Source organism: Oreochromis niloticus, linkage group LG11, assembly GCF_001858045.2.
Source record: "Oreochromis niloticus isolate F11D_XX linkage group LG11, O_niloticus_UMD_NMBU, whole genome shotgun sequence".
Lineage (NCBI taxonomy): Eukaryota > Metazoa > Chordata > Actinopteri > Cichliformes > Cichlidae > Oreochromis > Oreochromis niloticus.
This window is the reverse complement of record NC_031976.2, coordinates 23,073,843-23,101,167: the sequence shown is the minus strand read 5'-3', so window position 1 is coordinate 23,101,167 and position 27,325 is coordinate 23,073,843. Positions and strand designations below refer to the sequence as shown.

The 27,325-nt window shown below is 39.9% G+C and overlaps 2 protein-coding genes and 3 non-coding genes across 6 annotated transcripts; all 5 read right to left on the bottom strand.

Moving 5' to 3' along the window:
- Positions 1 to 1,414: 1,414 nt before the first annotated feature.
- Positions 1,415 to 3,326, bottom strand: nppcl (natriuretic peptide C-like). Its single transcript, XM_003450575.5, has 3 exons — positions 3,086 to 3,326; positions 2,389 to 2,561; positions 1,415 to 2,165 (listed from the first exon to the last, which is right to left on the bottom strand). Exons 2-3 carry the CDS (start codon positions 2,485 to 2,487, stop codon positions 1,869 to 1,871), a joined length of 396 nt encoding a protein of 131 aa, XP_003450623.1. The 5' UTR covers positions 2,488 to 2,561; positions 3,086 to 3,326; the 3' UTR covers positions 1,415 to 1,868.
- A 1,412-nt stretch (positions 3,327 to 4,738) lies between these two features.
- Positions 4,739 to 27,241, bottom strand: ncapd2 (non-SMC condensin I complex, subunit D2). 2 transcript variants are annotated; one of them, XM_005455432.4, is made up of 32 exons: positions 27,093 to 27,241; positions 26,530 to 26,649; positions 25,836 to 25,911; positions 25,700 to 25,758; positions 25,391 to 25,566; positions 24,785 to 24,930; positions 24,165 to 24,292; positions 23,871 to 23,994; positions 23,606 to 23,753; positions 21,605 to 21,802; positions 21,397 to 21,531; positions 21,224 to 21,311; positions 20,006 to 20,213; positions 19,750 to 19,868; positions 18,875 to 19,075; positions 18,562 to 18,736; positions 17,931 to 18,015; positions 17,640 to 17,776; positions 15,855 to 15,987; positions 15,581 to 15,656; positions 15,258 to 15,473; positions 14,948 to 15,108; positions 13,180 to 13,291; positions 12,926 to 13,049; positions 12,526 to 12,681; positions 9,755 to 9,932; positions 9,581 to 9,675; positions 8,943 to 9,023; positions 8,199 to 8,382; positions 6,680 to 6,848; positions 6,481 to 6,597; positions 4,739 to 5,043 (listed from the first exon to the last, which is right to left on the bottom strand). In XM_005455432.4, exons 2-32 carry the CDS (start codon positions 26,645 to 26,647, stop codon positions 4,961 to 4,963), a joined length of 4,206 nt encoding a protein of 1,401 aa, XP_005455489.1. In that variant the 5' UTR covers positions 26,648 to 26,649; positions 27,093 to 27,241; the 3' UTR covers positions 4,739 to 4,960. The 2 variants fall into 2 exon arrangements, with proteins under 2 accessions (XP_005455489.1, XP_025767517.1); XM_025911732.1 differs by lacking the exons at positions 25,700 to 25,758; positions 26,530 to 26,649; positions 27,093 to 27,241 and having other exon boundaries at positions 25,822 to 25,895.
- Positions 20,850 to 21,135, bottom strand: LOC112848294 (small nucleolar RNA U85). The gene has a single exon (XR_003222337.1). It is a non-coding gene; the product is annotated as a small nucleolar RNA U85 (small nucleolar RNA).
- On the bottom strand, positions 21,912 to 22,232 carry LOC112848295 (small nucleolar RNA U85). The gene has a single exon (XR_003222338.1). It is a non-coding gene; the product is annotated as a small nucleolar RNA U85 (small nucleolar RNA).
- Positions 25,021 to 25,333, bottom strand: LOC112848296 (small nucleolar RNA U85). The gene has a single exon (XR_003222339.1). It is a non-coding gene; the product is annotated as a small nucleolar RNA U85 (small nucleolar RNA).
- Positions 27,242 to 27,325: the final 84 nt, after the last annotated feature.

Here is a 27,325-nt window from a genome sequence, read left to right as displayed (position 1 = left end):
CCAGCCAGCTGCTGGATTCCAGCCCAGACCCAGTGTTAACCACCATACTGCCGTGTCACTTCATGCTTAATCTACCATTCACCAAAGTCAAAGCTGGCGTGTTTTACTTTATTATAACCAATAGAATAATCTATAGTCATGGAGATTTTTCGTTGGGAGTGACGGAGATGGACAGGATTAGAAACGAATGCATCAGAGGGACAGCTCAGGTCGAGCAGTTTGAAGACAAAGTTAGAGAAGCAAGGCTGAGACGGTTTGGACATGTGCAGTTGAGGGACAGTGGATGTATTAGACAAAGGATGTTGAGAAGGGAGCCAGGCAGGAGGAAAAGAGGGAGACCTCAGAGGTGGTTTAGGGACGACAGAGGGTTGGTGTGAGAGGGGAGGATGCTGTGGGATAGGGTGCAAGGCAGCCAAAAGAAGAAAATATACCCATTACAATCACTTGTAGGTTTTCTGGGTAAGTGAAAGGCTGTGGCAGGCAGAATATGTTTATAGAGATGTACATTTATTTAAATGTTAGAAAATTGTGAAAAAATATAAAAAGGTCATAACAATTTCTCTGTTTTTGAGAGCCCTGATCGACACCTTCAAATTGACTTTTTTTTAGATCACAAAACAGAAGCCAAACATTTGTAGTCCCTCAATGTGTGAAAAACAGAAAACAGGTGGAACCAGAGAAATGCTGGCCATTAATTTTCAGTCAGCTGTTTAGGCTCTGATGATTTTCTGATGTTAGTAAGCAGTGATTTGCCATTATTAAACTTTTCCAAGTTTCTCTAAGTCTGCTGCTGGTTTGGAGGACCTTGAATTTTAGGACACAGTGAAAACCTAACATGTTTTTATTGCGTACTACATGAGCTTCTCACAAGTTTGTGCATTACTAGCAAATTACGTCATAGTGTCGACTGTTAGATTTGATATACTTAACAGTGAACATCCTTAAAATATGTCGATTTTTACAACTCTGTTCCTACACAGATTATTTTATGCATTCATGCCATCTAATTCTGTAAGCATATTTTCTAAATGTTAAATCTAATTCTATTTTAGCTTATAGGGAAAAAAATTTGCATTTGTTTTTCTTCCCTGGGAACTTTGTTGTAATGCCAGAATAAAAACAGTTTTGGACGCTGCAGCTGATCTTCAAATGTTGACCACTTTTGCCAGAACGACGAGGGAAGAAATGAACTTCCTCCAACAGTCACGAGAAAAATTAATTTACAAGAGTTATTATATCTGTCATGAGAATTTGATGCTCCGTTTTGAAGGACAAATTGAGATGACGTGTGTGAATACAGAATGAACCATGTGGGCTTTACATGCAAGGAGGGAACTGCATTTTATGCGGGGTTGAAGTTAAAAAAATTAAAAAAAAAAAAAGAAAGAAAGGGAGAAAAAAAACAGAACGCCACAAATGTCAAATCCATTTATTCATGCAAATCATAAGTAAACAAAAATAAATTGCAGAAATTTCTGATGTCATCATTTTTTGACTATCCACATCTATCACGGCTGCTTTTAAGCAAAATCACCTGTCCACAAAAGGTCTAAACGTTTACAGAGTTGCAGACAAAGCTAGAAGTACGGAAAGTGCTAAATTACTTGAAAAATAAGCCCAGAAATTGATGGTGATCATTTGATGTAAACACAGCACACATGTTCTAATATTCAGGTTAACATTTACATATGGAATAAACTGTGAAGCATCTGATCTACACTGGATGAAACCACATTAGCAGCACTGTAAGTTTACATCATACTACACGCATGTAAACATCCTTCTCTGCAGGTGAATGCCTATGCATGTGTGTTTCCTAATAATCTAAGAAGGATGTAAGCAGTCTTTAGTTTCCTCCTCTGTCTCCACTAACAGCCCAGTCCACTCATAGACCCGATCCGATCCAATTTCAGGCCAAAGCATCCCCGGTTCCACCCCCTCCGTGACCGATCCGGTTCTGCTCGCTTTTGGTTGGCCAGGGCGCCCTTCAGCAGACGGAGCCAGGGGGTCTCGGGCTGAGTTTGTGCATCAGCCCATTTGGGGTATTCAACAGCTTTGGACCCGGAGGAGAGGGTGGACTGCTCCTCTGCTTGGCTGTTGAGCATGTTCTCCAGGTCGTCCAGGGTCAGAAGATCATTGTAGCGTTCCAGAAATTGCTCCACAAACTGCACAGTGGAAAAAAGAAGAAGACGACGATGAAATTTAATTGTCAGGGAGTGTACAAGGGACAATAATTCAATCAGTGATACATTTCATTACTCTCTCTCTGCTTATTCTTTCCTGTTCTGCCTGTCCTCCTTTGTGGACTCTCCTTGATTCACTCTGAATTCTCCTCAATCTATTTTTTTTAATCCAGCTCTTTACATCCACTCCAATCTCCTCTTGTACCTGCACAGCATCAGGAGAAGGATGCAAAGCACGAGCCTCTGTGATCTCCAGGGGAGTCAGGAGGAGCAGAGCGGCACAAAGCAGCACAGGGCACAGCATGGCAGCAGATGAGGATGAGGAGCAGGAATAACTGGAATCACACCGGTTCAGAAGGTTCAAACACTGATGAAATCCTGGAAAAAATTCACATTATTTAATATAAATAAACTTCAACAATTTAATCTCCACTAGTACTCCACAGACAATTTGATAATTTAGTGTCTAAATTACATCTTTTATTGTGTGTTCACAGATTAACATTGCTGCGCAGTAACAAGTGACGCAAGTAAATATGCACAGCAAATATAATGTATGCACAGGGCATCTAACTGAAGGCAACTGGCAGTAAATCGAGGTCAAAAGAACTCAAATTCATGAATCTTAGAAAATAAAATTGACAACACTTGTAATCGTTATTTGAAGAGAAAAACATTCATTTTTGCAGCATCTTAAATTTTAAAAAATACATTATTCATAATTCTAAAATTTCAAAGAGCTTCTGAAATGTTAATTCTCTATATTTTTACAGATATTAAAAAACACTGGAGTTACTGTGTAGCAATTTCTCTTGAATGTAATGCAAGATTTTATTTTACCATCTTTGGGATTTGCTAATTCTAACAGATAACTATGAAAGAGGAAATTTAAGAGCACTCACCTGTTGTTTGGTTCTTTCTCAAAGATCTTGGTGTCTTCTGCTATTACAGACTCTTCTCCATCTCTCTCGGTCTCTCAGCTTCCTCTCACTTGTTGGCACCTGCTGGGAGCATCACTATCTCACTCGACTGACTCCTCCTATTCTTCGCCTTCGCTCACTGATGGAATTGGAGGGATGATTTTCTTCCTCTTGCGTCTGTCCCTTTGGCAGTGGCTGAATGCTGGGGCATCAGCTGGGATGCTGCAGAGGTTTTGTAGAGCCAGAGACACCCTCCGCCCCCAAGCACCACCACCCCCACATCATCTTCCTCCTCAACATCATCATCTTTTCTTCTTTGGAGTGATGTCATAGCCTTGTAGAGCCATTGTCATTGCCAAGGTGACTGTGTAGTTTGGACCACGTTAACCAACTGGCCTCAGCCTAAGCTGAGGTCAGAGGGCTGCAATTCAGCTGATGCCTTGTCAAAAGTGACCAGTGGCTGTAAAGCTTCACATATTTCAGTCACGACTTAATCTGAATTATACCTTTCCCATGTGGTGACAACACTCTTTGTGCATATTAGCCACCCTCTCTCTCCTTTGTCTCTGTGGTCTTTCCCAGCATGCACTGACCTCCCCTCTCTGTTGGGTTAGTTACAGTCTGTCAGTGCCATCTGCTCTTGGACCCCCTGCCGACAAATTACAACACTATCAGGAGCTGCGCGATCCAATGCATTGACCTTAAAGGTCAGCAGCCTGTGATTATTTCAAGTAAATAAACCCCCTCAGAGATGTTCATCAGAAACATGTAATCAGTTGTTTTAGTCTTAATCTTTCACAAACAAGACAAATTCATCTGTGCACAGTACCGACTAAAGTTTAAAAACTAAACATTTACTTCTATTTGCACACTTAGCACCCACTGAATACATTTAAACCATCATTTGTCCTCTGATAAAAACTGAGCCGCTTTTGCAATCACATTGTTATCATCCTGCTGCTGGTAAGTGTCTTTACATAACGTATCAAATCGCACATACAGAAAAACGCACCCCTCTCATGTTTTCGGAGAGGACAATGTGTGGGAGAGGGAGTAGGCGAAAAGGAGAGAGATTAGTGATGAGGCAGGGGGGAGGAGGAGGGGAGGGGGGTTAAACTACCGTGTGTGTGATGTCAGTGGAGAGAGGAGCGCTGGAAGAAAAGTAGGCAGGGGAGAGTAGGAGGAGGAGGAGAAAGGGATGGAGAAAAGCACCAGGCAGAGAGCAGAGGGAGACCTACAAAAGAGATTGATTACAGGAGAACAGAGGCGGCCAACTAGGCAACAGCAAATGTGTCAGACAGAACAAGAGAAAAAATAAAATGCAATCGTAAATAAAAAAAACAAAACACGCTTACTGGCGTGAAATGTGGTCATCAGAGAAAGACTGAAACCTGAAATTGTTGAAAACAACATATGAAAGGAAAAGAGAGCTGAGGAAGGTGAAGTAGGGAACCATGTGGGGTAGTAATACTGTCTGGGCAAGCTGTGGCAGCCCATTAAACACCGCTGTCCAAACATGATCCAAGCAGACATTCAAAGCAGTTTGTAATGATGGCATAAATTTACTCGACATAACCCAGCGGACTCACAAGCGTTCACACATGTGAGCAGAGGAATAAAACTGAGACAGGGAGGTTTCTTTTTTTCTTTTTAATGAAAACCAGAACCAGGTTTATTAAAAGGCTACTTGATTTTGTGTCTTTACACATCATCATGCGTAGTTTAGAATTGGTGCCAAGTACCAATATTAAAAGAAAAAAAGTAAAATAAAAAAAACAACAAGTACAATGTTTCATTACAGATAAAAAGATTTCCAAAGATACACAGAAATAAGATAAAAAACGAGGACAATCAGAGTCAGTTTCTGAGGCGAGCTCGTCGAGACGTGCGTGCGATGGGTGTTGTCACTTTAGGGGTCTCGCTCTCTGCCATCATAGCATCTGATGGAGGTGGAAAAAAAAGAAAAAAGGAAATTGAAACATAATGAAGTGGGACGAGTACTGACAATGTCTGGGAACAGCCATGCACTATAAGAACAGCTGAAAAACCCACACAAGAAATATTCAGGAACAGATTCAAGTCTAATTATTTTAAAATATATTTTTGCAACTCAGAAGTGTTTCAGTAACTCAAGTCTAATCAAAAGCTTAAAAAAATAATCTTACCTGAAACACTTTGTCTAATTAATCATGGAAATCAAAAGATAACTGGAGATGATAATAGTTCTCTGGAAATGGTGGTTAGTTTTTCATGTCGTGTTGTTTTTAAAAAAAATTAAATCCTTCAAAAGATATCCACAGATCTCGGATTAGTGCTGCAACAATGCACATCTCACTTTTTAGACCCACAGAGGTCCAACAGCCTTAAATCGTCTCAGCTGCTGCTCCCCAATCTCAGTCTAGTGGTCTAAGTACTCTGAACTCTGGTGTATTGATCCAAAGAATGTTATTGATTTGTAACACTTGATTTATAGCACTATGTCAACTCTACAGTGCAGCTTATCTCACTGCACATTGTAGCGACACACACCTCACCTAACCACAACACCTGCCATAGGTCTGACTGGCGCTTTTTTTCTCTGAACATAACTTTGTCAGTCAGCTATGAAATCATTGTTTATTAGCTCCTAATTCAACATGAAGCAGCTCGGAGCAGAGCAGACACACCAGAGGACAAATATAATAATGATGGCATCGCACACGATGACGGAGATTCAATGCAGTACTATAAATCACGTTTTACAAGCTAATGAGACAAATTCAATACACTGCAGTGACAAACAGAGCATACTAAACACTTACTAAAATCCAGCGAACTGGACGACAAAAAGTTTCTACTTAAATAACGGAAAACTGTCATTTGCTATTATCTGACATGTTACAATTCAATGGATATAATGAGGAAAAAAATGAATTGCCTTAAAAAGATGTATTTAGATGACAAAATGAATCAGCAGATGTATATTAAAAAGGGGCTGAGTGTGCTCCAGATTCTGATTCTTGGAGAGGGAGAGTAGCTTTGCATGACGCAGGTCTAAACTATCCTTATTTGTCTTCTACTGAGCCCCTCACATCATCCTTTTAAATAAGGCGTTTTAGCTTATTTAATAGGATGCTTAAGTTAACTTTGTGATTTGCTGCTCCTTGCAAACATAAGGTGGGTATCTACCACACAAGATTGAAAAAAAAAAAAAAAAAGAAAGAAGGAAAGAAAAAAAACGATTAAAGGAGGGGAAAAAGCTCAACACGTCCCCTTTAAGGAAAATAATTTTTGATTCCAAACAACTGATCCGCTGCAAAAAGTAATTTCCTACAAAACCCATTAAAACCATTTGCAAATTAAGTGTAATAGTGACTTAATGAAGTGGCTTCACTCACCCTCTTCATCCTCCTCCTCATCACTGCTGAAGGTGACTGCAGGCTTCTTAGACTTGCGAGATTTGTGAGGCGTGACAAAACTGTCATCACATTTTGAAACTGAGGGCTTTCGCTGACCTGCAATAAAAATAAACATAAAATTTATTGTGTAACTAAAATGAGAAACAACAAGGTTCTTCAAAGCAGACTGACTCCTGACCTCGCTTTGACTTCAGCCGGCCTCTGGTGGGCGCAGGTGTTCGCGTGACTGTCTTCTCAGCAGACACTTCTGCTTTCTGGTTTTCCTCATCCATCTCTGGGCTTTCCACATTCTCCAGTCCCCGTGTGTGAACTGCAGTCAGACGCTGTTCAAACTCATCTACCTGAGCCTGGAAAACAAAGTTAACATTAGCATGGGATGGATTGAACTGGCATTTTATCCTTCACTGACCACTTAAACATTCAGCAAACCAGAGTCTTCTAATACAGACATTTCCCTCATCTCTATTCACACCAAAGGACAGATCATGAAGTTAGCAACACACCCAAGCCCCACACACGGGGCGATCCGCGCTAACTCACTAACCGAGATTTGCCGCGTTAATGCAGTTATGGCGTTAACATCATTTTAACAAGATTAATGCTGACAGCACTAGTTTTGTTTTTTTAAATGATTTTACAAGTATTGTAGTCAGACTCTAAAAAAAAAAAATTACACACAGGAAGCAGAAGGCAGCGTCTGGATATGAAGCCCAGAAGCCTTGACACAATGACTACCCCTCTGGGGCCATTAGGGTACGACAGCCGACGTGTCCCTGGATGGGTAAATGGCATGTAAATTAAGTAGTAGATCGGCCAGATCACAGTCCATCACAGTCTGCAGGTTATTGTGCATAAAACAACAAATGTGACCCTTGCCCTTGAGCACAGTTTGGGTGAAGGACTCTTGGAGTAGTAGCAGATCTTGTGCATCCATCTCAGACAGATGGATGCACATATGCGTCATCATATCATGAGAATATTGGTCCTCAAACCAAATGAGCTGAAAAGATCTCAATGAACAGCAGCATAGGAGGGAATTCTTTGGGTTTGTTTTTATTTGTTCAACCACCAGAAGCTTCTTTTGTTGAATTGCCTTTTGAGTTTTACGCATTTAAGGCAGAAAAAGCAGAGCCACTTCAGGTGCTGCCAAACAGTAAGGAAAACAGTTTGACCATGTAATTTATTACTGAATTTAACTCAATTTCCCTTCACTGCTTTAATGTAAGCAGTTACTTATTAGCAATTTGTACGCCTGCTAATAGAAGCTTTTGATCACAGACAAAGTATCCACCGTTCCACTTTAAGTCTCACGTCTGTGTGGATCACACAGATGGCTGGTAAGCATTCCTGTCATAGCTCTCTGAAGTTGGTCCAAAGGGTGCACAGACAGGTGCAATGGACTGGTTCTTATATAGCGCTTTTCTACTCTGAGCACTCAAAGCACTTTATACAACTAATTCATTTACCCAATCACACCTATTCACAGAAGCACTTTTTCTAAGCTGTTAGTGCCTATCTAACATTCACACACATTCACACTTCGTTGGATCGGAGAGCAACATGGGGTTAGTATCTTGCCCAAGGATATTTGGCATGCAGACTGGGATCGAACCACCAACCTTCCGGTTAGTAGCTGACCTGAGCTACACGTGACCACGTGGTCACTGCAGAACTGACTTAAACAGGGAATAATATACCTTAAACTGTGCTTTAGCCCCTCTACGGAGCTTGGCGGTGATGGAGAGCAGAGGCTGGTAGACGCCCGGTTCAGTCAGCTTGTCACTGTAACACTCCCAGCATTCCTGCAGCCTCTTGAAACCACGCTCGCACATGGAGAGCAGAGACAGAGACACGGCCAAGTCACACCACTGACGCTCTGTCCTGAGGAGAGAAAGAAAATCTGAACATGAGAAATTGTGGGGGGGAAACCTGACTTAAGAAAACAAAGTGCATAGAAATTCTAAAACTCAATAAAAAAAAGCTCATTCCTCATGAACATTGCATTGCCCTGACATTTAGACCAAATCTCATTTTCCCAGAACCTTCTTATATCCAAATTCATTTTGCCAACGTATAATATAAAATGCCCTTCATTTGAGCTCTGATAATGGATGGAGTATGAGTCAGAAGCTAAAGCATGGCCAGGCCAATTGTTCTGTCTACAGTCCCCAACCATACAGGAAGACAGTTTCCATGACAAAATCGGTGAATAAGAAGATGTAAGTGTAGGTGACAGGTGAAGTGAACTGTGAATTTGCTTTAATTGTCAAAGCTCTCAGTGAAAACACCCACTAATTACCCACACATCCACCCCTGCTTCACACACAATTACAGCAGGACACACAAGAAAGTAGAAAGGAGATGGTAAAGAAAAAACAAAACAAAACAAGGGATCCAGGTTAGAGGTGAGGATGGGAAATAAATGGAGGAAGAGAACTCACTTTGCAGTTCTAAAGCGCTGACACAGTTTCTCTACTAGAGACTCAGTCTGCCTTTCTTTAGTGATGTAGGAGAACAGCTGTCTGCAAACAAACACACAATATAACATTTATTAAACAAGAAAGAACATTTAGTTGTTGAATTTCTCCTAAAAAAAATTCTTAAAGTCAAGTGAGAGTGGGGTCGTCTGTATATTTATACTGTAGGTGCCACTGAGGTGTTATTTTTAATATTGTAAAAATGTTTGAATTTGTTAACCTACCTCTTCTACATTGCAAAAGGTATATAGGTATTATATCTTGTTCTGACATATCCGAAAACTAAATATTTTGTTTAAAAACTAGCTTTGCTTCTTATCCATTCATTAAAAATATTAAAAAACTATAATTAATTACATTAGAACATTTGCAGAATATTTGTCATAGATGGAACCAGACTAAGGAACCGTGTAGTAAGTATTCTTGTGTCTAAGATAATGGGGTCATAATGACAGTAGTCATTTCAGTTGCCAAAATAGCTTGGTTGCTTGGGGGTTAAACAAGGCGTCATTTGCATCATTTGCCCCAAGTCTGCGGTCTGCTTCACAGTTGATGCAGTAAGAAAACGAAAACACGACATGGTACACAGCTGTGCATCTCACTTCATAATTGTGTTGAAGTCCTCTGAGCTCATGCCTCTCTCTGGGTCGGACAGGCGGCTGATGATGTCTGGGAGCAGGTTGTATATCGCATTGTCCTGATGGGTAACACAAAGAACATGGTTAAAAACACTCCCTGTCACTCAGACTCCATGAAGCCTTCTGGATGTGGTCTACCTTTGTAGCAAGCTCATTGAAAAAGTTCAGGGCCAGGCTGTTAATGTGCGAGTCAGGGTCAATTAGCAGTACGGCCACTTCACTGACTTGACCTTTGACCTTGAGGACATCCTTAAGCACCAGCTGAGTGAGAACAGTCACAGCTGTCTGCCTTACTGAAGGAACCTCGTCACTCAGCCTGAAAGATGGAGGAAAAAATAATAATAATTAGACAAAGTATTTCCTTCGTTACGCATCATTTTGATCTTCTAATGATCGGAGGTCGATTTTCCATTAATGGGAGAAATGTGTATTTTCAAAGCCCAATTCAATGATATCTTTTAAATTTAATTTTCCGATTTGATTATTTACTGCAAATTATTTCCTACAGCCCACTCTTTGGGAATCCCCTTTAGAAAAAAGTTGCACTCTACAAACCATGATAGCTTTTTTACAAAGCTGCATTTTGCCATAGTCATACTCTTAGCTAAACACAAACAACATGTTGGCGTACACAGAAACAAAAATCATTCTGATATTTAGCAGGTAAGAAAACTAAGATGCTTTTCCATCTTAATTAAATATGCCAGCTTTGATCGCCAGCAGTTAACACAATACAGTTAGCGCTGAGGGAACTATCAGGTTTCAACATTGGCAATAGGTTAAGAAACAGAAAAATCAGTCAAACTGTTCTGGGATAATGTTCTCAGGTTGTGACATCCCAAAGGACCCCAGAGTGGCGTTTCTGGGTCTCATACCTTGTGGCAGGATTAGAAGCACAGTTACCTACTGTTTCAAATTTTGACTATTGCAAGTAAAACAAAAGAAACTAGAGACTAAAGCATGGATGATAGAAAACTATACAATTTAAAACACTGGTCAAAAGGTTAGACTATAGCAAGTGCTCCCGTTGCTACTAACTATGTCAGATTATTGTGCTGTAACCATTTTACTTCTGACCGGGTTTTAGGCACTCCAGTAGAAGATAGTGTGTCAACATCTGGCATGTTGAAATTTACTACATTTATTCCACGATAATAGGTCTAATGACCTCCGAAGTCTAGGAATAGACACATGAATCTTTCAGGGTTGAAAAACACTACACCTGAATGAATTTTCCCACCATTGTTAATGTCAATAGGACAAAATATCATTTTCAGCATGATGATGGACAATTTGTTCAGCATGAACTGTCTAACATCTGGGGAGAATGAATGTGTGTACAAAATGACATACATTTCAAAAAGTTGGCATTGAGATACTGTACTGGTTAATTGAAATTCTATCTGTTGGAGGTGCTAGAGGAGAAAAAGCCTGGATTCATCTTCTGTACAATGTGAATGAAAAAGTAATGGGAAGTCGCTGAGTAACTGTGTGTAGCCACATTGCTTGTTTTGCAGAAACATAGAGGCGAAAATGTCTGGCCACCTTTGAATTTGTCATCTGTCCTGTCATACAAACTTAGAATTAGCCATAACTTTACTGAAACCAAACAACATTGGTTTCAGTAAAGTTTAATATAATGGGACTGGACAGGCTGTGGCATGGCAATCTGATACCACTCTGAAACCAATTTAGATTTACTCTCACCCAAAACCACAGAGCAAAAGAAACTCATTAGCCATTTCTCATTTATGGCAGAGAGCAGCACTCCTGGCAGACGATCAGAAACATGTACATGGTACTTCCACATGCCAATGCAGAGGCTTACAACAGCAATGAACAGGGTAATTAATTCTTAATGCGCTTATCAGGAGGCGCCAGCAGGGCAGCAGCCTCGAGAACAGTGGAGGTGTTGGTGTGAGGCAGACAATTAGGGAATACTATGAAATACTTATCAGGTACAAAACACTAGGAGGGCAATGACGCATTATAAAAAGAACAGAATGTTTTACATGTCCAAACCACCTCAATGTGAGCATTATCAGGCATTATAATTAAAACCCCACTTCATCAAACAGAGGAACTTCAGCTTCTAAGTTGGCTACAGAAAAAAAAAAAAAAAACAGTGCAACTTTGTGCAGGAGAAATAGACTGCCAAGTGATTTTTCAAAATGAAAGCATACCTACAAGCTGAAGAACATTTGACTTTTCTCAAAATTATTCCCTTCTGCTCGCACAGCCACTCTGTATAATTACAACACACTACTCACAGGCTCCAGCCACAAACCGTGACATACTAGTAATTAAGCTGTTCCTTGTCTAAAGGGGCCGTTGTCTGAGGTGGTCCGAGGTTTCATCCCAGTTCACGAGTGGGGGTGGGTTTTCTATAAGCCACGAGGCAATGGCTGGTTCCTATGGCAACCGTAAGGGTCAGAATACAAGGCACACATGAGAGTTTGCTAACATAGATCATCTGAAAGTTTGTTCCCCCCGACCATTAAAAAGTCATGATGGAAAGAGTAAACTTTTCCCATCATGTGGCTCAGTGGAGCATTGTGACAGCGGCAACACTTCAGTGGCTGAGAGTCGCAGCACACTGAGACGTCGTGTTGGTGGGATCTGGATGAAGATGGCTCGAGACTACAAGCAAAGGAAAAAGGGGTGGAGGGGGGTGTTGTATGCCATGAAATGATGAAACGTCATTTACAGTACTCCCACTCAGCTGAGCCATCAAGTGTAGGTTGTCACTTATAATCTTGGGTGGGAAACAAATCTACAGATATTATGATAATGTGCTCCTAACTGGAAGTGAGTCTATTAGTATGGGGAGAGCAATAAGAATGAGCTGCTACTGTGACAAATTAGTTTCACATTACTGAGCTGATCAAGCTGAACATGTCATTACATACCTTGCATAGAGATTCTGCGTCCAGGGCTCCAAAATATTTGGGAAACGGACAGTGAGGTCCCCGAGGGCTATTATGGCATTAGCCCTAACCACAGGGAGAGTAGAGCGTTCCAGAACAGTAAACATGAGACGGATGTTTTCTTCACACACTGATGGGCTTTGTAAGAAATACAGGGAAAGAAAGAAAGAAATGCATTTAAAGTCTCAATCTTTAAGTTAGCAATAAAGTTGCTAAGTGCTTGGGCCACTGTTTTATAAACAGATTTAATAAAAATCTGTTTATAAAACTGCCCTCAACACATAGAATTACAGCCTTTCGCCAACCATGAGCATAAAAACCTAATTAATCACCAAACAGCATTACCACTACATAAATGTAGTGAAAAGTGAAATGTGTTTACCTAATCATCATGTACTGAGAGAGTGCCAGACAGGCAGCAGTGGTGAGCTGCGGGTGGGAATAACGTCCTGGGGAGCTGCAGACTCTCACCAGCAGGGGAAGGAATGCACTCAGCAGGTTCTCCTCTAGAGAGCAGAGGGGATGGAGGTGGGGTATTTATGTGGTTTATAAAAAGACTGTAGTATGAATGGGGGGGTGTTAATGTTGTTTAGTGTGACTGCAGGCAAACAAAAGAAAAAAGGTTGGGTTCTTTACCAGCCAGTAATTCTGTCTCACAGATGTTTCTGATGAGTTCAGCCTCTGTATCTTCAGCAGAGGCACCGATCAACCCAAGCTCCTCCTCCATAGTGCTCTCATTGGCGGTTTGCTGTTTGGAAGCCATTACATTTTAAAATAGATTACAATTTTTGCAGAATAATATAAAATGCAGCCACTTCAGGGGGGTGTACTACAGAGGAAGTTCACCAAAGCCAGACTTTCTTTGCGTTAGGTAGCTTAGCAAACCCCAGTTGGAGATGATGGCCATCATGACTGTGGTTGTGAACTTGCTCTGTTGAACCACATTTTCTTACTTCATGTTCTGTGCATGATCACATAAAGAGGGGTGTTTCACGCCTCATATGATTCTCACAAAAATGATCTCGACCCACATTATTAGATGATTATGATAAAAATGGTGGTAAAATCTATAAACATAACAGTAAAATGCAATTCTGTTGCAAATAAGACAAGAGATCAATGCAGCTTAAAAAACCCCCAAACAAACAACAACAACAAAAAAACCCCCAACAACTTAAAAACAGGGTATACCACACAGAAGGCTCAAATAATCATTTTAACTTGAGTTAATTATTCTAATGCTGAGCACACTCTCAGTGTTCAGCATAAATTACCATGTTTATCTAACCAGGTACAAAAAAAAGTCACTAAACTTTCTGAACAGAAATCTGTAACCTATTAATCTTGTTTCATTGTACACCCCTCTAGAGACAAAATAAGGTTAGCATGTTGCAAATACATGTGTGATAATATGGTTATTATCTGGTAATGAGTAAGAAATGCCAGTATCTCACATTATTACAGAAGTGCTTTTGGAATCATGAATGTGGCACCTAAGAATGTATATTTGCAATGTGTGTTAGCAAGCACAGAGTTAGAGGTACAGTCACGAGCACCCTGCATAGCCTAGACTATCATTAATTCTTGTCAAGGTTTAAAACAGGTGACAGTAACATTTTGGGTTTGACTCTACCAATTGTGCCTTGTGTCTCTGCCATATTTTTTTCTCCATGACTATCTAAAAAGACACAAATAAAAACTAAAAAGAACAGAAAAAAAACATTGGAAACTTCTAATGCTAATTGAGGAAGCATTTATCTTCCTGCTCCCTGATGGGCTGAACGATTATGAACCATCACTCATCTGATTCCATCAGTAAAAGAAATCTCATCAAGCCATCCTGCTGTGGGTTGGTCTGATTATCAAAAAGCTTTTTGCCACACAGGGGGTTATGGATTCATGTGTAATTTTTATGTCACACGAGAGTACCTTTAGAAGTACATTAAAAAAAAAAAACCCTGACATTTAAACGTGTCTGCTTTTGTCAAGCGAAACATTTGTGCACAGATGCCTGATTATACTTTAAAGTAAAAGATGGCCACTAAACTTAATTGGGGTTGCTAGTAATTGCACTCATGACTTATATCTTGGTTATGTCATAAAATACTCAATACTCGCTCTCACACTGAATGGGCTGGCAACATAATATGGTATCTTTTCTTTCTCAGTCAACCCGCTGATTAGCTCAAATAGCACAGAGACAACAATAGTAATAAATGGCAGTTAGTATACCCCTATAGTAGTTAGATTAGTAGTTAATTAAACTCTTCACTGCCACATGGCAGCAAAAATGCTTTCAAAAGTCTGATAGAGTTAGATCCTTGAATTTGTTATCCAATTTTGCTGAACTTCAAATGGATTTTTGTATACTGTCTATAACATCCATACAGCACATCATCATTACCTTAGCTTTTCCGGCTGGCCCTTTTTCCTTCTCCTCTCTTTCCTCTGTCTCTCCTCTCCTCCTCCGCAGCTCAGCACTCACGCTGCGCTCAAGGTGAGACACCTGCCAGAAAGCCACGCAGCCACACACAGCCAACAGCTGGGCCAGACACACACAGTTCACTGCAGGAGGGAAAGACATGTTGTTGTGTGTGATTAAGAGTATAAAGCACCGTGTATGTCACATAGTGTCCGTTCAGACATCAAAATCTGCAAATGCTTAGTCCCACTTCAGAACACGAAAGTGCTCAAAGAGCAATGATGGGACCTACCTTGTTCACCTTGCTCATTAGACTCTTGAGAGCCATCTTGCATTTGGCCAGCATCCTTGTTGACTTCGCCACCTTCTGCAATTTGATCTAGTAAGAGGCGGGCGCTTCGCTGGAGCAGCCGGGAGCACAGCTGGTCAGGCGATTCAGCCAGGAAGTAGATGAGACGGACAGCCTGTTCCATGAAGCTCTGCCAGTAAGGGTCTTCCATCACCACACCTGAAGCAAACACAGAAGGCAGTCAGAGGAAGAAACCACGAGCAGGGAAAGAAAAGAATGAAAAACAGAAAAATTGTCAAGAATGGGGCACATTTTTGTGAATTTACCTTCAGCGACGGCCTGTGTGAGGCAGCTGAACAGCTGATGGTCCTGAGGCAGTCTGAATGGAGCACCCTTTGACTGCTATTGGAAACAGTGCAGTACAAGGTGGTAATATTGTCCTGGACCCCACAAGCCACAAACTGGGCATTTTATAAATTCACTAATTTGAAAATATTAAACTAACAAAATTTTACCTATAGATAGGTAGTAGTTTAGTTTCCTGACTCATATAGCCATAATCAAGAAATCCTTAAAAAGGTATGCTTTATATCATCTTACCCTGACATGATCAGTGATGTTGCAGATGGTAATAACTGTGTCTCTGGCCAGAAGGAAGTCTTCAGTCACTTTTTCACCCAGAGCCACTGAACAAAGAGTGTCCAGATTACCGAGCACCACCTCTCTCTCTGCCCTGGTGTACACACACACACACACACAAACACACACTTTTACCAAGAGAACTAAAGTACAGATTTTATAGTTCTAACTGATCATGTGATTACGCAAAGAGAAGTAAGAACATCTCTGCCCTACCTACATTACCCCGAATGCTCCATGCTGGCCTTAACTGTGCTAGGGTACAGACCAGATAACACTTGTAGGAGGACGGGTGAGGAGAAGCACATAAGGTTTAATAGGTTATGAATGCTACTGATGCTGGATGAAGAGAGGCAGCAGTGTGGGTGGACTGCAGATAGACTCTTTACTCTTCCTCTCTCTCACTGCTCTTTAGAACAGTGGCAGTCTTTGAGGCAGATTGAGAGGGAACATGTATATATATTTATAAATATATATAAAATGCCTTGGCAAGGGGCCCAGTTATATGGTCGTGACTTGGATTACAATGAAGAGGAGCCGAGGCAGGGCTTGTATTCTGACTAATGGGAGGATTTACTGAATGTCAAGTAGCCGATGCAGGACCAAAACGTAAAAGGAAGTGAAAGGAAGTGATGTACAGTCATTTGTGTGGTAAGGGATAGCACAGACTTATCAGGTTTTTAAACGTTTAGTCAACTTAATTGTAATTAAACAATAACACATGGAAGCTGGTCTCTGTCTCTCTCATACACACATATACAAAAATATTGATATAGTATATGTATGTACATAAAGTCACTGTATTAGAATAAATCTGCTTCCATGTGACTTAACATATATAGCTTATAAACAGTAAATATAATGTTTATTCCAGTACTTTTGTATCATGTTTTCTAACTCAAACGGTTTCAGAAACAGTCCTGTTCCCTCAACATGCAATGTATTTTTACACATTCATCGTCAGTACAAAATATAATGGGGACATAATGAGATTGTAGCTTAGCTGCTGTCAGCCACATGTGAAAAAAAATTATAAAGAGCTAGCTGAGCAAGAACACCATGACTCAGTACAAAATTTGCCACGCTCCTCCACAGAGAGCCAGCGGAATTCAAAATGCCCTTCCCTCATCTACATTAAACAAGTTATAAGCAGGCGCAACACATTTTGTATGTATTAACTTATGCAAGAGTTGTGGGGCAAGCATAAAAAAATAAATAAATAAAACTAATAATAATAATAATTATCATCATCATCATCAGGCTATATTAAAAATGTCCTGATACAATTGAACTATGTGCTCTGTTCTGCTGGATCTCCTTCACTCTACTGTATTTAACAAGCTGGAAAAAGCTAAATACACAGCAACACACAGTAAACAGTCTGGAGGAGCACAAGATGATGATCTTGAAGACAAAAATGAGGTAAAGTTTAATTAAGTAAGGCTTTTGAAGCTTTGTACAAGCTGTAAAGCACCATGTGTAATTATTGTACACCTCACAATAAACGTTTTGGGTGACGTCCCATCTACTCTGCTGCACAGAGTACTATAAACAAAAATAAGGTCAGATTATAACATGGACAGAATGAAAAAGTAAGTAAAAACAAGGAGTGATCACAATTCCACAGGTGATAACTACACTTTACAGGCTTAACAACAAAAACTATATATGTGCTATATATACATAACCGCTGGAGTACAGGGACTCCAGTTACTTTGGGCTCATTTAGAGCAGTGGAACGCTCACCTTGCAGCCATGCCCAACAGTAAGACTGCAGCTCGCTTGTATAAGCTAGAAGTTTCCCGTTTACCGGTAAATCTCTCCCACAAGACCTGAACTACAGTGGACTGGAGATTGCTGCCACTGCTGAAGAACTCCTGCACCTATAGAGATATGATTGAATGGTTACAGTAAAATACAACTGAATTCAAAATACCTCAACATAGAGACACTAATGTGTCAGTATTAGAGGATGTGTTTTTATAGCCGAGCATCACACACGGAAATATCCATGAGAGTAATAACAGAGTCACTCACAATTTCCTCAAGACACTGGATTGTTCCCAGAGATGCATCCACCATCAGCTCAGAGAGACTGTCGACAAGAGTCTGGGCTTTCATCCTAAAAAAGGATTAGACAGATGCTTGTTTTTAAGGTTTTGCTTTAATCACAATATTGTATTTACCATTAATTTTGGCCCAGGCCTTAAAAATTATAATAAAATTTGATTTAAAAAAAAAAAAAATGGACCAAACAATACAAGCTAGACAAGTCATTTTATTTATTTATATTTATTAAATGATATATGAGTCGCGCTTTAGTCAGTGATGTTACACCAGCAATAGCCTAATGCAACTGTAATTGTTAATGAAAAAGATTACAGAAAATGACATAATTAGAAGTATAACAGTATTTTGTTTTGATTAAAATAAATATGCAAACAGAAAAGTCCCACAACCATGAACTGGATAAAAAAAAAGAAAAGAATTCAAGGATGGAAGAAGTCTTTCTAGAAGCAATACTTTCTATTTTCAACCATCTTAGAGAAGCTTACAGCATGTATTTTGTGTTAGCTTAGTTTTAATGTCATAATGCCAGTATGCTCAACTTATTAGTATATTATTAGTAACTTATTCACAATTCAAATATGTGTGTAGTCTTACAAACCTGATGGTGTCTCCCTGGGGGTTCAGATACAGACGCCTGTAAGCCTGAATGACTGCATCTTTAATTGCAGCATCAGTTGACCAAACCAGAGGCAACATTTTCCTCACTCCACTGATAGAGTTAGCGACACTGAACTCGCACACCGTCACACAAAACTGCACAGCCTCCTGGACCACTAAAAAAAAAACAACAACAACAAATAACAGCTGAGGATTCTATCTTTTTTTAAAATATTATTACACTTGTTGAATTAAAAAACTTTACTGAAAACTACAAGATTAAATTCGTTTACTGTGTAATGGATATTGTCTACCTGAAGTTGTTTTCCAGTACAGCATGGTGTTGATGACAGAGATTGCTCTCTCTACTTGTAAAGCGAAGGTTTCTGTATCTTTCAGGTACTGCACCAACATCTCTTGCTTCTTCAGCTCACCATCCTCACCCTCTTTCTCTGGTTCTTTCTGTGGCGTCGGTGGCAAACTCTGGTTGAGCTCGGAAGTGTCGTCATCAGAGCCTAAGGAAAATATCAAGTATTGTACACTTAAGATCAAATGGGAGTTCAATCAACCAAGTTTAAAACGTTGCTTGACTGCAGCTTAACTGTTTATGAAACTGTATGAGATAAAAAACGTTCTATATTAAAATATAAAACCCAACTGCCTACTACTTTCCAAGGCCTTTTTAAAAAAAATTATTTGGATGGGTTCAAGACGAGGCGTGTGAAGTCTGGGCACATATTGTATTGTCTGGCACAGGGCCACCGACAACAAACCCTCTCACCTTTAATTACATAATGATGATAATAATAATAATAATAATAATAATAATAATAAATATTTTTTTCCAGGTGCAGCAGATGGAGTTACAGAAATGCTGCTAATGTAGACATTTGGTGGCATGGTCTGAGCCAATGAGGTGTGGATAGGTGGGAGTATTTCCCAAAGTAATGTATGCCAGGAACCATGATTTCAGACAAAATATTGCATTGTAAAAAGAAAGCTGATGTTATTCACTTAAGTGGTTTTAATGTCATGGCTGAATGGTGCACATTACAAATGAGACAGCTGTAAAAACACCCCCCAGGGACAAAGCCAACAAACATTAAAAACATGTTTATGTTCTCAATACAGCTTCTATTAAATGTCACCAGGAAGAGCAATTTTCAGCCGTACTGAGTACAACTTTTACCTTTGAAAATCAGAGCCAGTGTGTCCATCATATTCTCAGGTGTGAGAGTGGACAGAGAAGCAAACATCTCAGATTCTGGGAAGGAGCTGTGAGCTCTTATACTGAGCTGCACAGCATTCCTGTAGAATGCAACACAAAAAAAAGTCCCATTAAAAAAAAATAAAAAATGAAAATTGTAGGCTACTGACAGCAAGGGAGAAAAAAAATTCCTCCAGTTAGTGACACTACACAGGCCTCCACCGGTGATTATCATCACCTGTACTTGTTGACACGGAGGTACTGAGCTATCTTCACCGCGGTTGCTCTGTCGTCTTCTGCCTCCTTTTCCTCCTCCACCTCCCCGCCTTCCTCATCCTCCTGCTGCTCCTTCTCTGCTTCGCTTGTGGGCTCCAGTTCTTTCCTGACAGTGACGAGGAGCTCAGGCACCATAGCAGCCCACAGCTCAGATGCTTTAATCACTGCCACTGCCGGGAGGGAAAGAGAAAAAAATAAAATAAATTCAATGGTGATGACTCAGCTTAGACCTACAAAGAGTAAGAGAAAAAAAAAGAAAATGAAAAAAGTAATAGTACAACAATGTGCCAACAGAGATTAAAAACAGAATATTTAGCAGCAGGACAGAATGATTGTTGTTTAGGCCAAGAATTTAGCAAGGAATGCTGGGCTCCCGAGTCTTCATATTTAAACTTGTCATTCTTCTAAAGCTAATAAAAATTTTAAACGTTCTGATTTCTGGCAATGTAGTAAACAAGTTAATATTTTTTCCCCACACTGTGAAAAACAGATTAAACAAACAAGAACAGATTTCTTCAAGAGTTTTGAAACCAACAAACAACTTATCTAAAAATAAATATTATATTTCATCATTTATGTTATCCATCAAACCAATTACAATACTGATTTCTGTTTTCAGTATGAATATGGTTACATCAGATGAAAGACATTTTTGAACTGTAAAGTTAAAAAACATTTTGTTTAATAACTGGATGCCACAGTTGACAGATGTTTTAATTCTGAGACACTGGTTTGTTTTTTTGTTTTTGTTTGTTTGTTTGTGATGACACACATGGCATGCTGAATTTAAGTGAATTTCTGAACTTGGCCCTCAGATTACCAAAGAAACAGGTCATGGCTGACTGAACAGCAGTGAGAGCTGGGTGAACTTCTTGCCCCTTACACACAAACACACACTGTGAGCTTCATCCTCGTGGTTACTCCGCTATAACTTTAAGGGAATAATTCGAGTCGAGCCAAGTCACTGTAGGCAGGCCCTTACAGCAGAGCAGGAATCCTCCTCTGCACTGCCAAGATTACCTGCCAGTCAAGGCAAGAGGAACCCAGCTCTCATTCAGCAAGCTCATATTCGCCTTGGTCTCATCACGGGGCAAAATGTGAATTAGTCTTAAATAATAAAATAAAACTACAGGGGAGATTCATAGCAATACTTATGAATAAACGCTCAGGTTTTGTTTACCAGGTGCTGTCCCCTCCAGTTTCTCTTTCAATTCTCTGAGTTTAGCAGTCTCCTTCTCCAGTGGTTTCTTCAGATCTGCGCTGCTCAGCTGAAAGACAAGATAAATATTCAATTATATCAGGAAACCTGAAGAACACCTGTTATTTTGAGTTTGAATCATAGTTGTTATTTACCTTGCAGCTATAAGGATTGTGTGCTATGAAGGCTGCCAGCAGTTGGATGGCACTCTTAACCACATTTATAGATTTGTCCATCAGCCGTCCAACAGCAAGCTCCATCACCTCGCTATACCGACACAGGGGCAGCGCCTAAACACAGACGGCTTATGTTACCAGGAGCAACAGCACTGTTTAACAAACGATACCTGATGAGCAAACCTACTTTGCTGTTGACGATGCGTGTGTAGACCTGCAATACACGTGTTCTAACATGAGAGTGCGAGTCATGCAGATGCTCTTGCAGTGTGTCAAAGAAACGGTCACGGTCAGCTCTACCGGACTCATCTAGCCCATCACCGCACAGGACCCTCACAAGGATCTCTCCCAGCACCTCACAGACAGCAACACGCATTGTGTGACTCTGTGAAAAAGAAATGAAAAAGGCTGGAAATTAAGAATTTCAGTGAAACAATCTGTTAAATCCTACAAAAACTTTTAAAAATAAAACAGAAAACCCTGAATAGGAACTCAGCCCTCAGATTACCAAAGACAAAACTCATGGCTCACTGAACAGTAAAAGAAAGCTGGGTGAACTTCTTGCCTTTTGCACACACACACATTCAGCACACAAACACACACAGACATAAGACACACGCTGTCAGCAACAACCCAGAAATTACTCCACTGTGACTGCAGAGGAATAATTTGGGTCGAGCCAAGTCACTGTAGGCAGGCCCTTACAGCAGAGCAGGAATCCTCCTCTGCACTGCCAAGATTACCTGCCAGTCAAGGCAAGAGGAACCCAACTCTCATTCAGTAAGCTCGTATTCGCCTTGGTCTCATCACAGGGCAGAATACTCTATTCTATTTTTTAAAGATAATGTACTTTGATTGAAGAAAAAAAATGCCTTGAATTTACAGTTGTAGTGTAGGACACAATCATTAGAAAGTGTAGAAATAACTGAGAAAAAGTATTTTGCTGAAAGGTTGGAAAATGTAAAAACAGACTTGAAGTATGCAATGGCAGATTTAGACTATAAGATATAGGCATGATTATGGCCAAATGTGAATGAAAAGGGGAGTCTTTAAGGTTCAAAAATGGGTGTAACACATGCTCTGTGCTCTCACATAATGCGCTATAATGGATGAAAACTGACATTACACCTGCGATGCCTTGTGGGTTTCTTTCAACTGCACAGCTGGGTACAAATCATGACAAAAATAGAGGACTGACATTGCCAGTGTATCTAGGTATGAAATGACAGAAGACAGCCAGTATCATGCAGAGGTCTATTTAGATTCTTTTCCTGTAAATCCCTAGCAAACAACCTTCCAACAATGATATCTTGTACACTGTGAAAGACACAAAGCATGACTGAAAGAGAATTAATGTGTAGTCTGTCATGGCTCTCGGTCACAAAAAGGCAAGATTCATGACTTTGCAATTGCCGAATCTGACACAGTGACCATTGCAACAGAGAAAAAATAGCGTAAATATCTGAGCCAATCATTACCCGTTACTCTGAGTAATGTAAGCACTATATAAAATTTTACTAGAGCTGTAAAGAACCTTCCTTGTCTTGTCTTAAAAAAAAAATTTATTGTGTCCAATGGTGTGTTACCCAGCCAAATACAAGAAACAGTGTCTCCTGGCTATAGCAGAGAATAATAAAGTGAATGCTGCTTGCTCAGCGCCCCACACTGTTATATTCCTTTCTAATCTTGTGTTTACATTACTTCAAAAACCAATGACAACCCACTTCTATGACAAGATCTTGACAACTGTAAAAGAGTTGTAGATGTCAACGTCAATTTTATTTCTATAGCACATTTAAAAGCAACAAACTTGACCAAAGTGTAATGGATCCTTTCCCAGGCTGTCCTAGACCAACAAAACTACATAAAACTCAACACAGGAAATTTTAAAAAAAAAAGCACTTGAGAAGCACAAGGAGCAGAGGTTTGTGATGATTTAAAACTGCCCACTCTTTGTGGGCTCACACAGGGACAGTTCCTTTAATGAGCAACCCTGTTGCTCACACATCAAGTCTGTCACTGTGATGAGTCATTAATATTAATTGGTGCTGTTTTACATGATCACGTAGACCTCTAATTAGCAAATGTTTATACCCAATCAATATGGCAGGCAGCCTCTACTTATGTAAGGACAATAATTTTCTTATTCATGAGCTGCAATCAATTACTCACTGCTCGGTGCTCATACCTCTCCTTCCAGGTGTGTGATGAGAACACTGATGTTGGGAATCATCAATTCAGGCACCAAAGCACTGACTTCTGAGAGGAAGGAGGCAAAGGCTTTGACTCCCGACCCCTCTCTGGCCAACTCCTCACTTGACTTCTGACCAATCTCCCTGAGATTTAAAAAAAAAAAAAAAAAGGAACTTGTAACACAAAATAAGACTTCACAAACAGATTCACAAAATCAAGCTGCATACTGGATACTGTACATACACAAAAATTGTACAGACCGTATGACTTCTCCTATGATAGCTCTGACTCCATACTCTGTGCTCCACACAGACACAGCCTGGGCAAACACTGATGACAACTGCTCAAAATGTTGCAGCATCTGGATCACTTTTACACCAGCACCTGTGACAGTTTAGAGGAGAAATAAAAAAAATTAAAGTCAGCTATGTCTGCCGAAAAGCTGAACACCTTATAGTGGCCCCCACCACCACCATTTATAGACAATATTCGCAAAAGTGACAGGATTAATTTGTTTCCTCGGTAATAGGACTGCATTTGTCTGACCAACTCACCCAGGAGGTGATTATATTTCTTAATCAGCAACCCCAGGAGGTGGATTACACAGTCTCTGGTGGGTTTACTCTTCACATGGCTTATGGTTGGGTTCTCAAGGAGCTTGTAGCAGCAGCAGGTCACACAGCTAAGAGGAGAGAAATGTGTGTGGGTTTTTATATATTAGATTATGGTAAGACCTGGATACCAAAAACCCACAATGAATAGTAGACAAGGTTTTGAATTCATCAGAAATATCAGATACACATAGTGCATGTTAAAAGCTGAGGTAAGTGCTGCTAGGAGTGTTGTGAGTATTAAACTACCACATAAATGTCTTCTGACAAACAATTTATCCTTACTGAGAACCATAAAACAAGTGGAAAGTGAGGAAATGTGCATAAAGAAAATATTACATTAGGCAATTTACCACAGTTCAAAGTTCTTCTAACCTTATTAGATATTGTAGATTATTAATGAAGAGGCACACATCATTGTCATAAGAGTTACAATTAAGGCTACAGAGTTCCGAATGCTCGGAAGTGATATGGATAAGTTGTAAATGACACCAATTAACTGAATTAAACCAGCAAAACGTGATACTGTATTCTCTCCCAGAGCTCTCCTGACAGCAAAGTACCTGATGAACTCTTCCTCCACCAAGGAGAGGCTCCACAGTGAACGGATGTCCAGTTGGAAGAGCTGCACAAGTGCCTGTAGCACCTGCTCTCTTTCTGAGTCCCACTGCATGAGTCCTTCTCCACCTGCTTTGCCTTTTTTACCACCCTGTACATAATAAAAAGAGCAGTTAAGCTTCATAGATGCTGGACTATGAAATCTTTAATATAGTAATGAGATCAAGTAAATCACAATAGATGTCTTCAGATTACCAAAGAAAACAATTCACACCAGCCAAACCAACTATACAGAGACTGATAGCCTCTTGTTAGCTGATCAATATGCACACAATGGCAAACATCCACACATTGTTTGACAACTCCTGCTTATACTACCCAATTTCTCTTGAGGTGGCACAGCATAGAAAATGTCAATTTCACTCTGGGTGGGCCCTTACAGTAATGCAATAACACTCTACCACACAACCAAGATTACCCACATAACAACAGGCTAGAGACTTAATATCTTAGTCTGACTGAATCATAAAGCTTGTCAAAGCTCATCAGTGGACATTTATCATAACAGACATATGCAAAGAACCCTTTAGCTAGGTAAGCAATAAGCATACCTTCCCAGTTGCTGTGACAATATTCTGCCTATAGGAATCACTCTCCAGGTTCTCTGTGAGTTTGCAAAGCAGGAAGACGCTCATTTTAACTGCGTTAAGTTTTTCCTTGCGCTCTGCAGCTGAGAGGGAGGTGGAGACAAGGATGCTCGGCAGTGAAACAGACAACCCACTAACCACTGAAAGGCAAGGGGTATAAAAAAAAAAAAAAAAAATCAGGTTATATGAGCACATCAACATATCAAAGTTATCAATTTAAACATTAAGAAAATATTTTTTCTTATAAAAAAAAAAAAAAAAAAAAAAAGCAACCTTGTACTAGTAATTCCAGAGTATCTTCTTTCACAGCCAGATCTACCGACTTACAGTGCCTAAAGAAGCAAAGACAGTTGTTTTGTACAGTAATAATCACAATAAATAAAAGTGGGCAATACCTGAAGACACTTACTGCAGCACACTGTAGCCAGTGTCGAAGTGCTCCAGTATACACAAAGGCCCCTGACTCCTTAATGCTGCCTTGAATTCTGTGTGAAACAGAATTTAAAAAAAATAAACAAATAAATATACTAGTACAATCATTGCTAAGTATCTGAACAGTGACAACATTTTGTAATTTTGGGTAAAAAACCCCAAAACAAAACAAAAAATGCAAGTACATAGGTATTTTAATTAACCTTACTTGGGCGTGTGGTAAAAGAGCAGGAATCTTTGGAAGGATTCATATAATTATGTCTGAGATTTCAGAGATCACAGTACCCCTTTATTGGAGACTGTTTGTTTTAAGGGATGGTGATAAACACTTTAGAAGAAGCTGGGTGCAATCCAGTATTATAATTATTTTATTTTATTTAGAAAGAGGGACAATACACATTAATAAACATTTTATCAAATGCAAATATGCCAGATTATAGGTAATTTCCATCTGCAGACCCTCTGGCAGGTTGGTGTAGTAAAAACATAGTGAGACAGATTCTTAGCCCAGGACAATTCTTGGATGGTAATGACTTGTTGGAGGTGTTTGAAGAAAAAGCGATGACTTCTGTGCCGATGTTCTACAATTTGTTTAAAAAAAATAAATAAATAACCCCCCCAAAAGACAAAACAAAACATATCAGTGACCTGGCTACATGTTGACCACTTACTGTTGAGATAGGACGGGAGCTGTTTTGCGGAGACCACATCCTGAACGACGTACTGGTTGATCCCTCCAGTCTTCACAAGGTCCCCCACGCACACAGGTACAAAGAAGTCCCACGACATCCCTGAATCAATTAAAACAAACAAACAAACAAAAACAGCGTTTATTTGCATGTTTAACTAACTTAGCTACTCTTGGGAAAGAATTTGATATTACTTCTAAAGATGCTACCTACTATTTTACAAAGCGAGATAGTCGAATATTCGACTAAACACATTTACAATTTAACTTGTTCTTGACCCTAGCTAAGGAGCTAAAGTGCAGCTTAAGACTCTCCAAGACACTCCAGCCCATGTGACTGTTATAAGAATTACTTCTATTTACCAAAGAGTAACCTTTATTTTTGTGGGTTTATCTAACCTAAGCAAAACAGCTACTGCTAATACAGTTAGCGAGCTAACTAGCAGGGCTAGCTCAGTATCTTGCACGCAGTTACATTATTGTAAAACGGAAATGGCTTCAACAACAAACTACTAACTTTTTATAGTTTATAAACATAAAGCTCACCCGTAACAAATGTACTCCTGTTAGCCAAACTGTGGACCTCTACAGAAACACGCGTAGCCTGTTAGTATTCACCGTCTACAAACGGTCTAAATCCAGCAAGTTTTCAAATTTGTCCGGACACCGCGCCAAAGCGGAGACTCTGACGTCACATGACCCCGCCCACGTTGACGTGCTGCTGTTTGACCGAACATTGCCACCTGCCGGACGCTCGTGCGCACTACAGCACAAAGTCA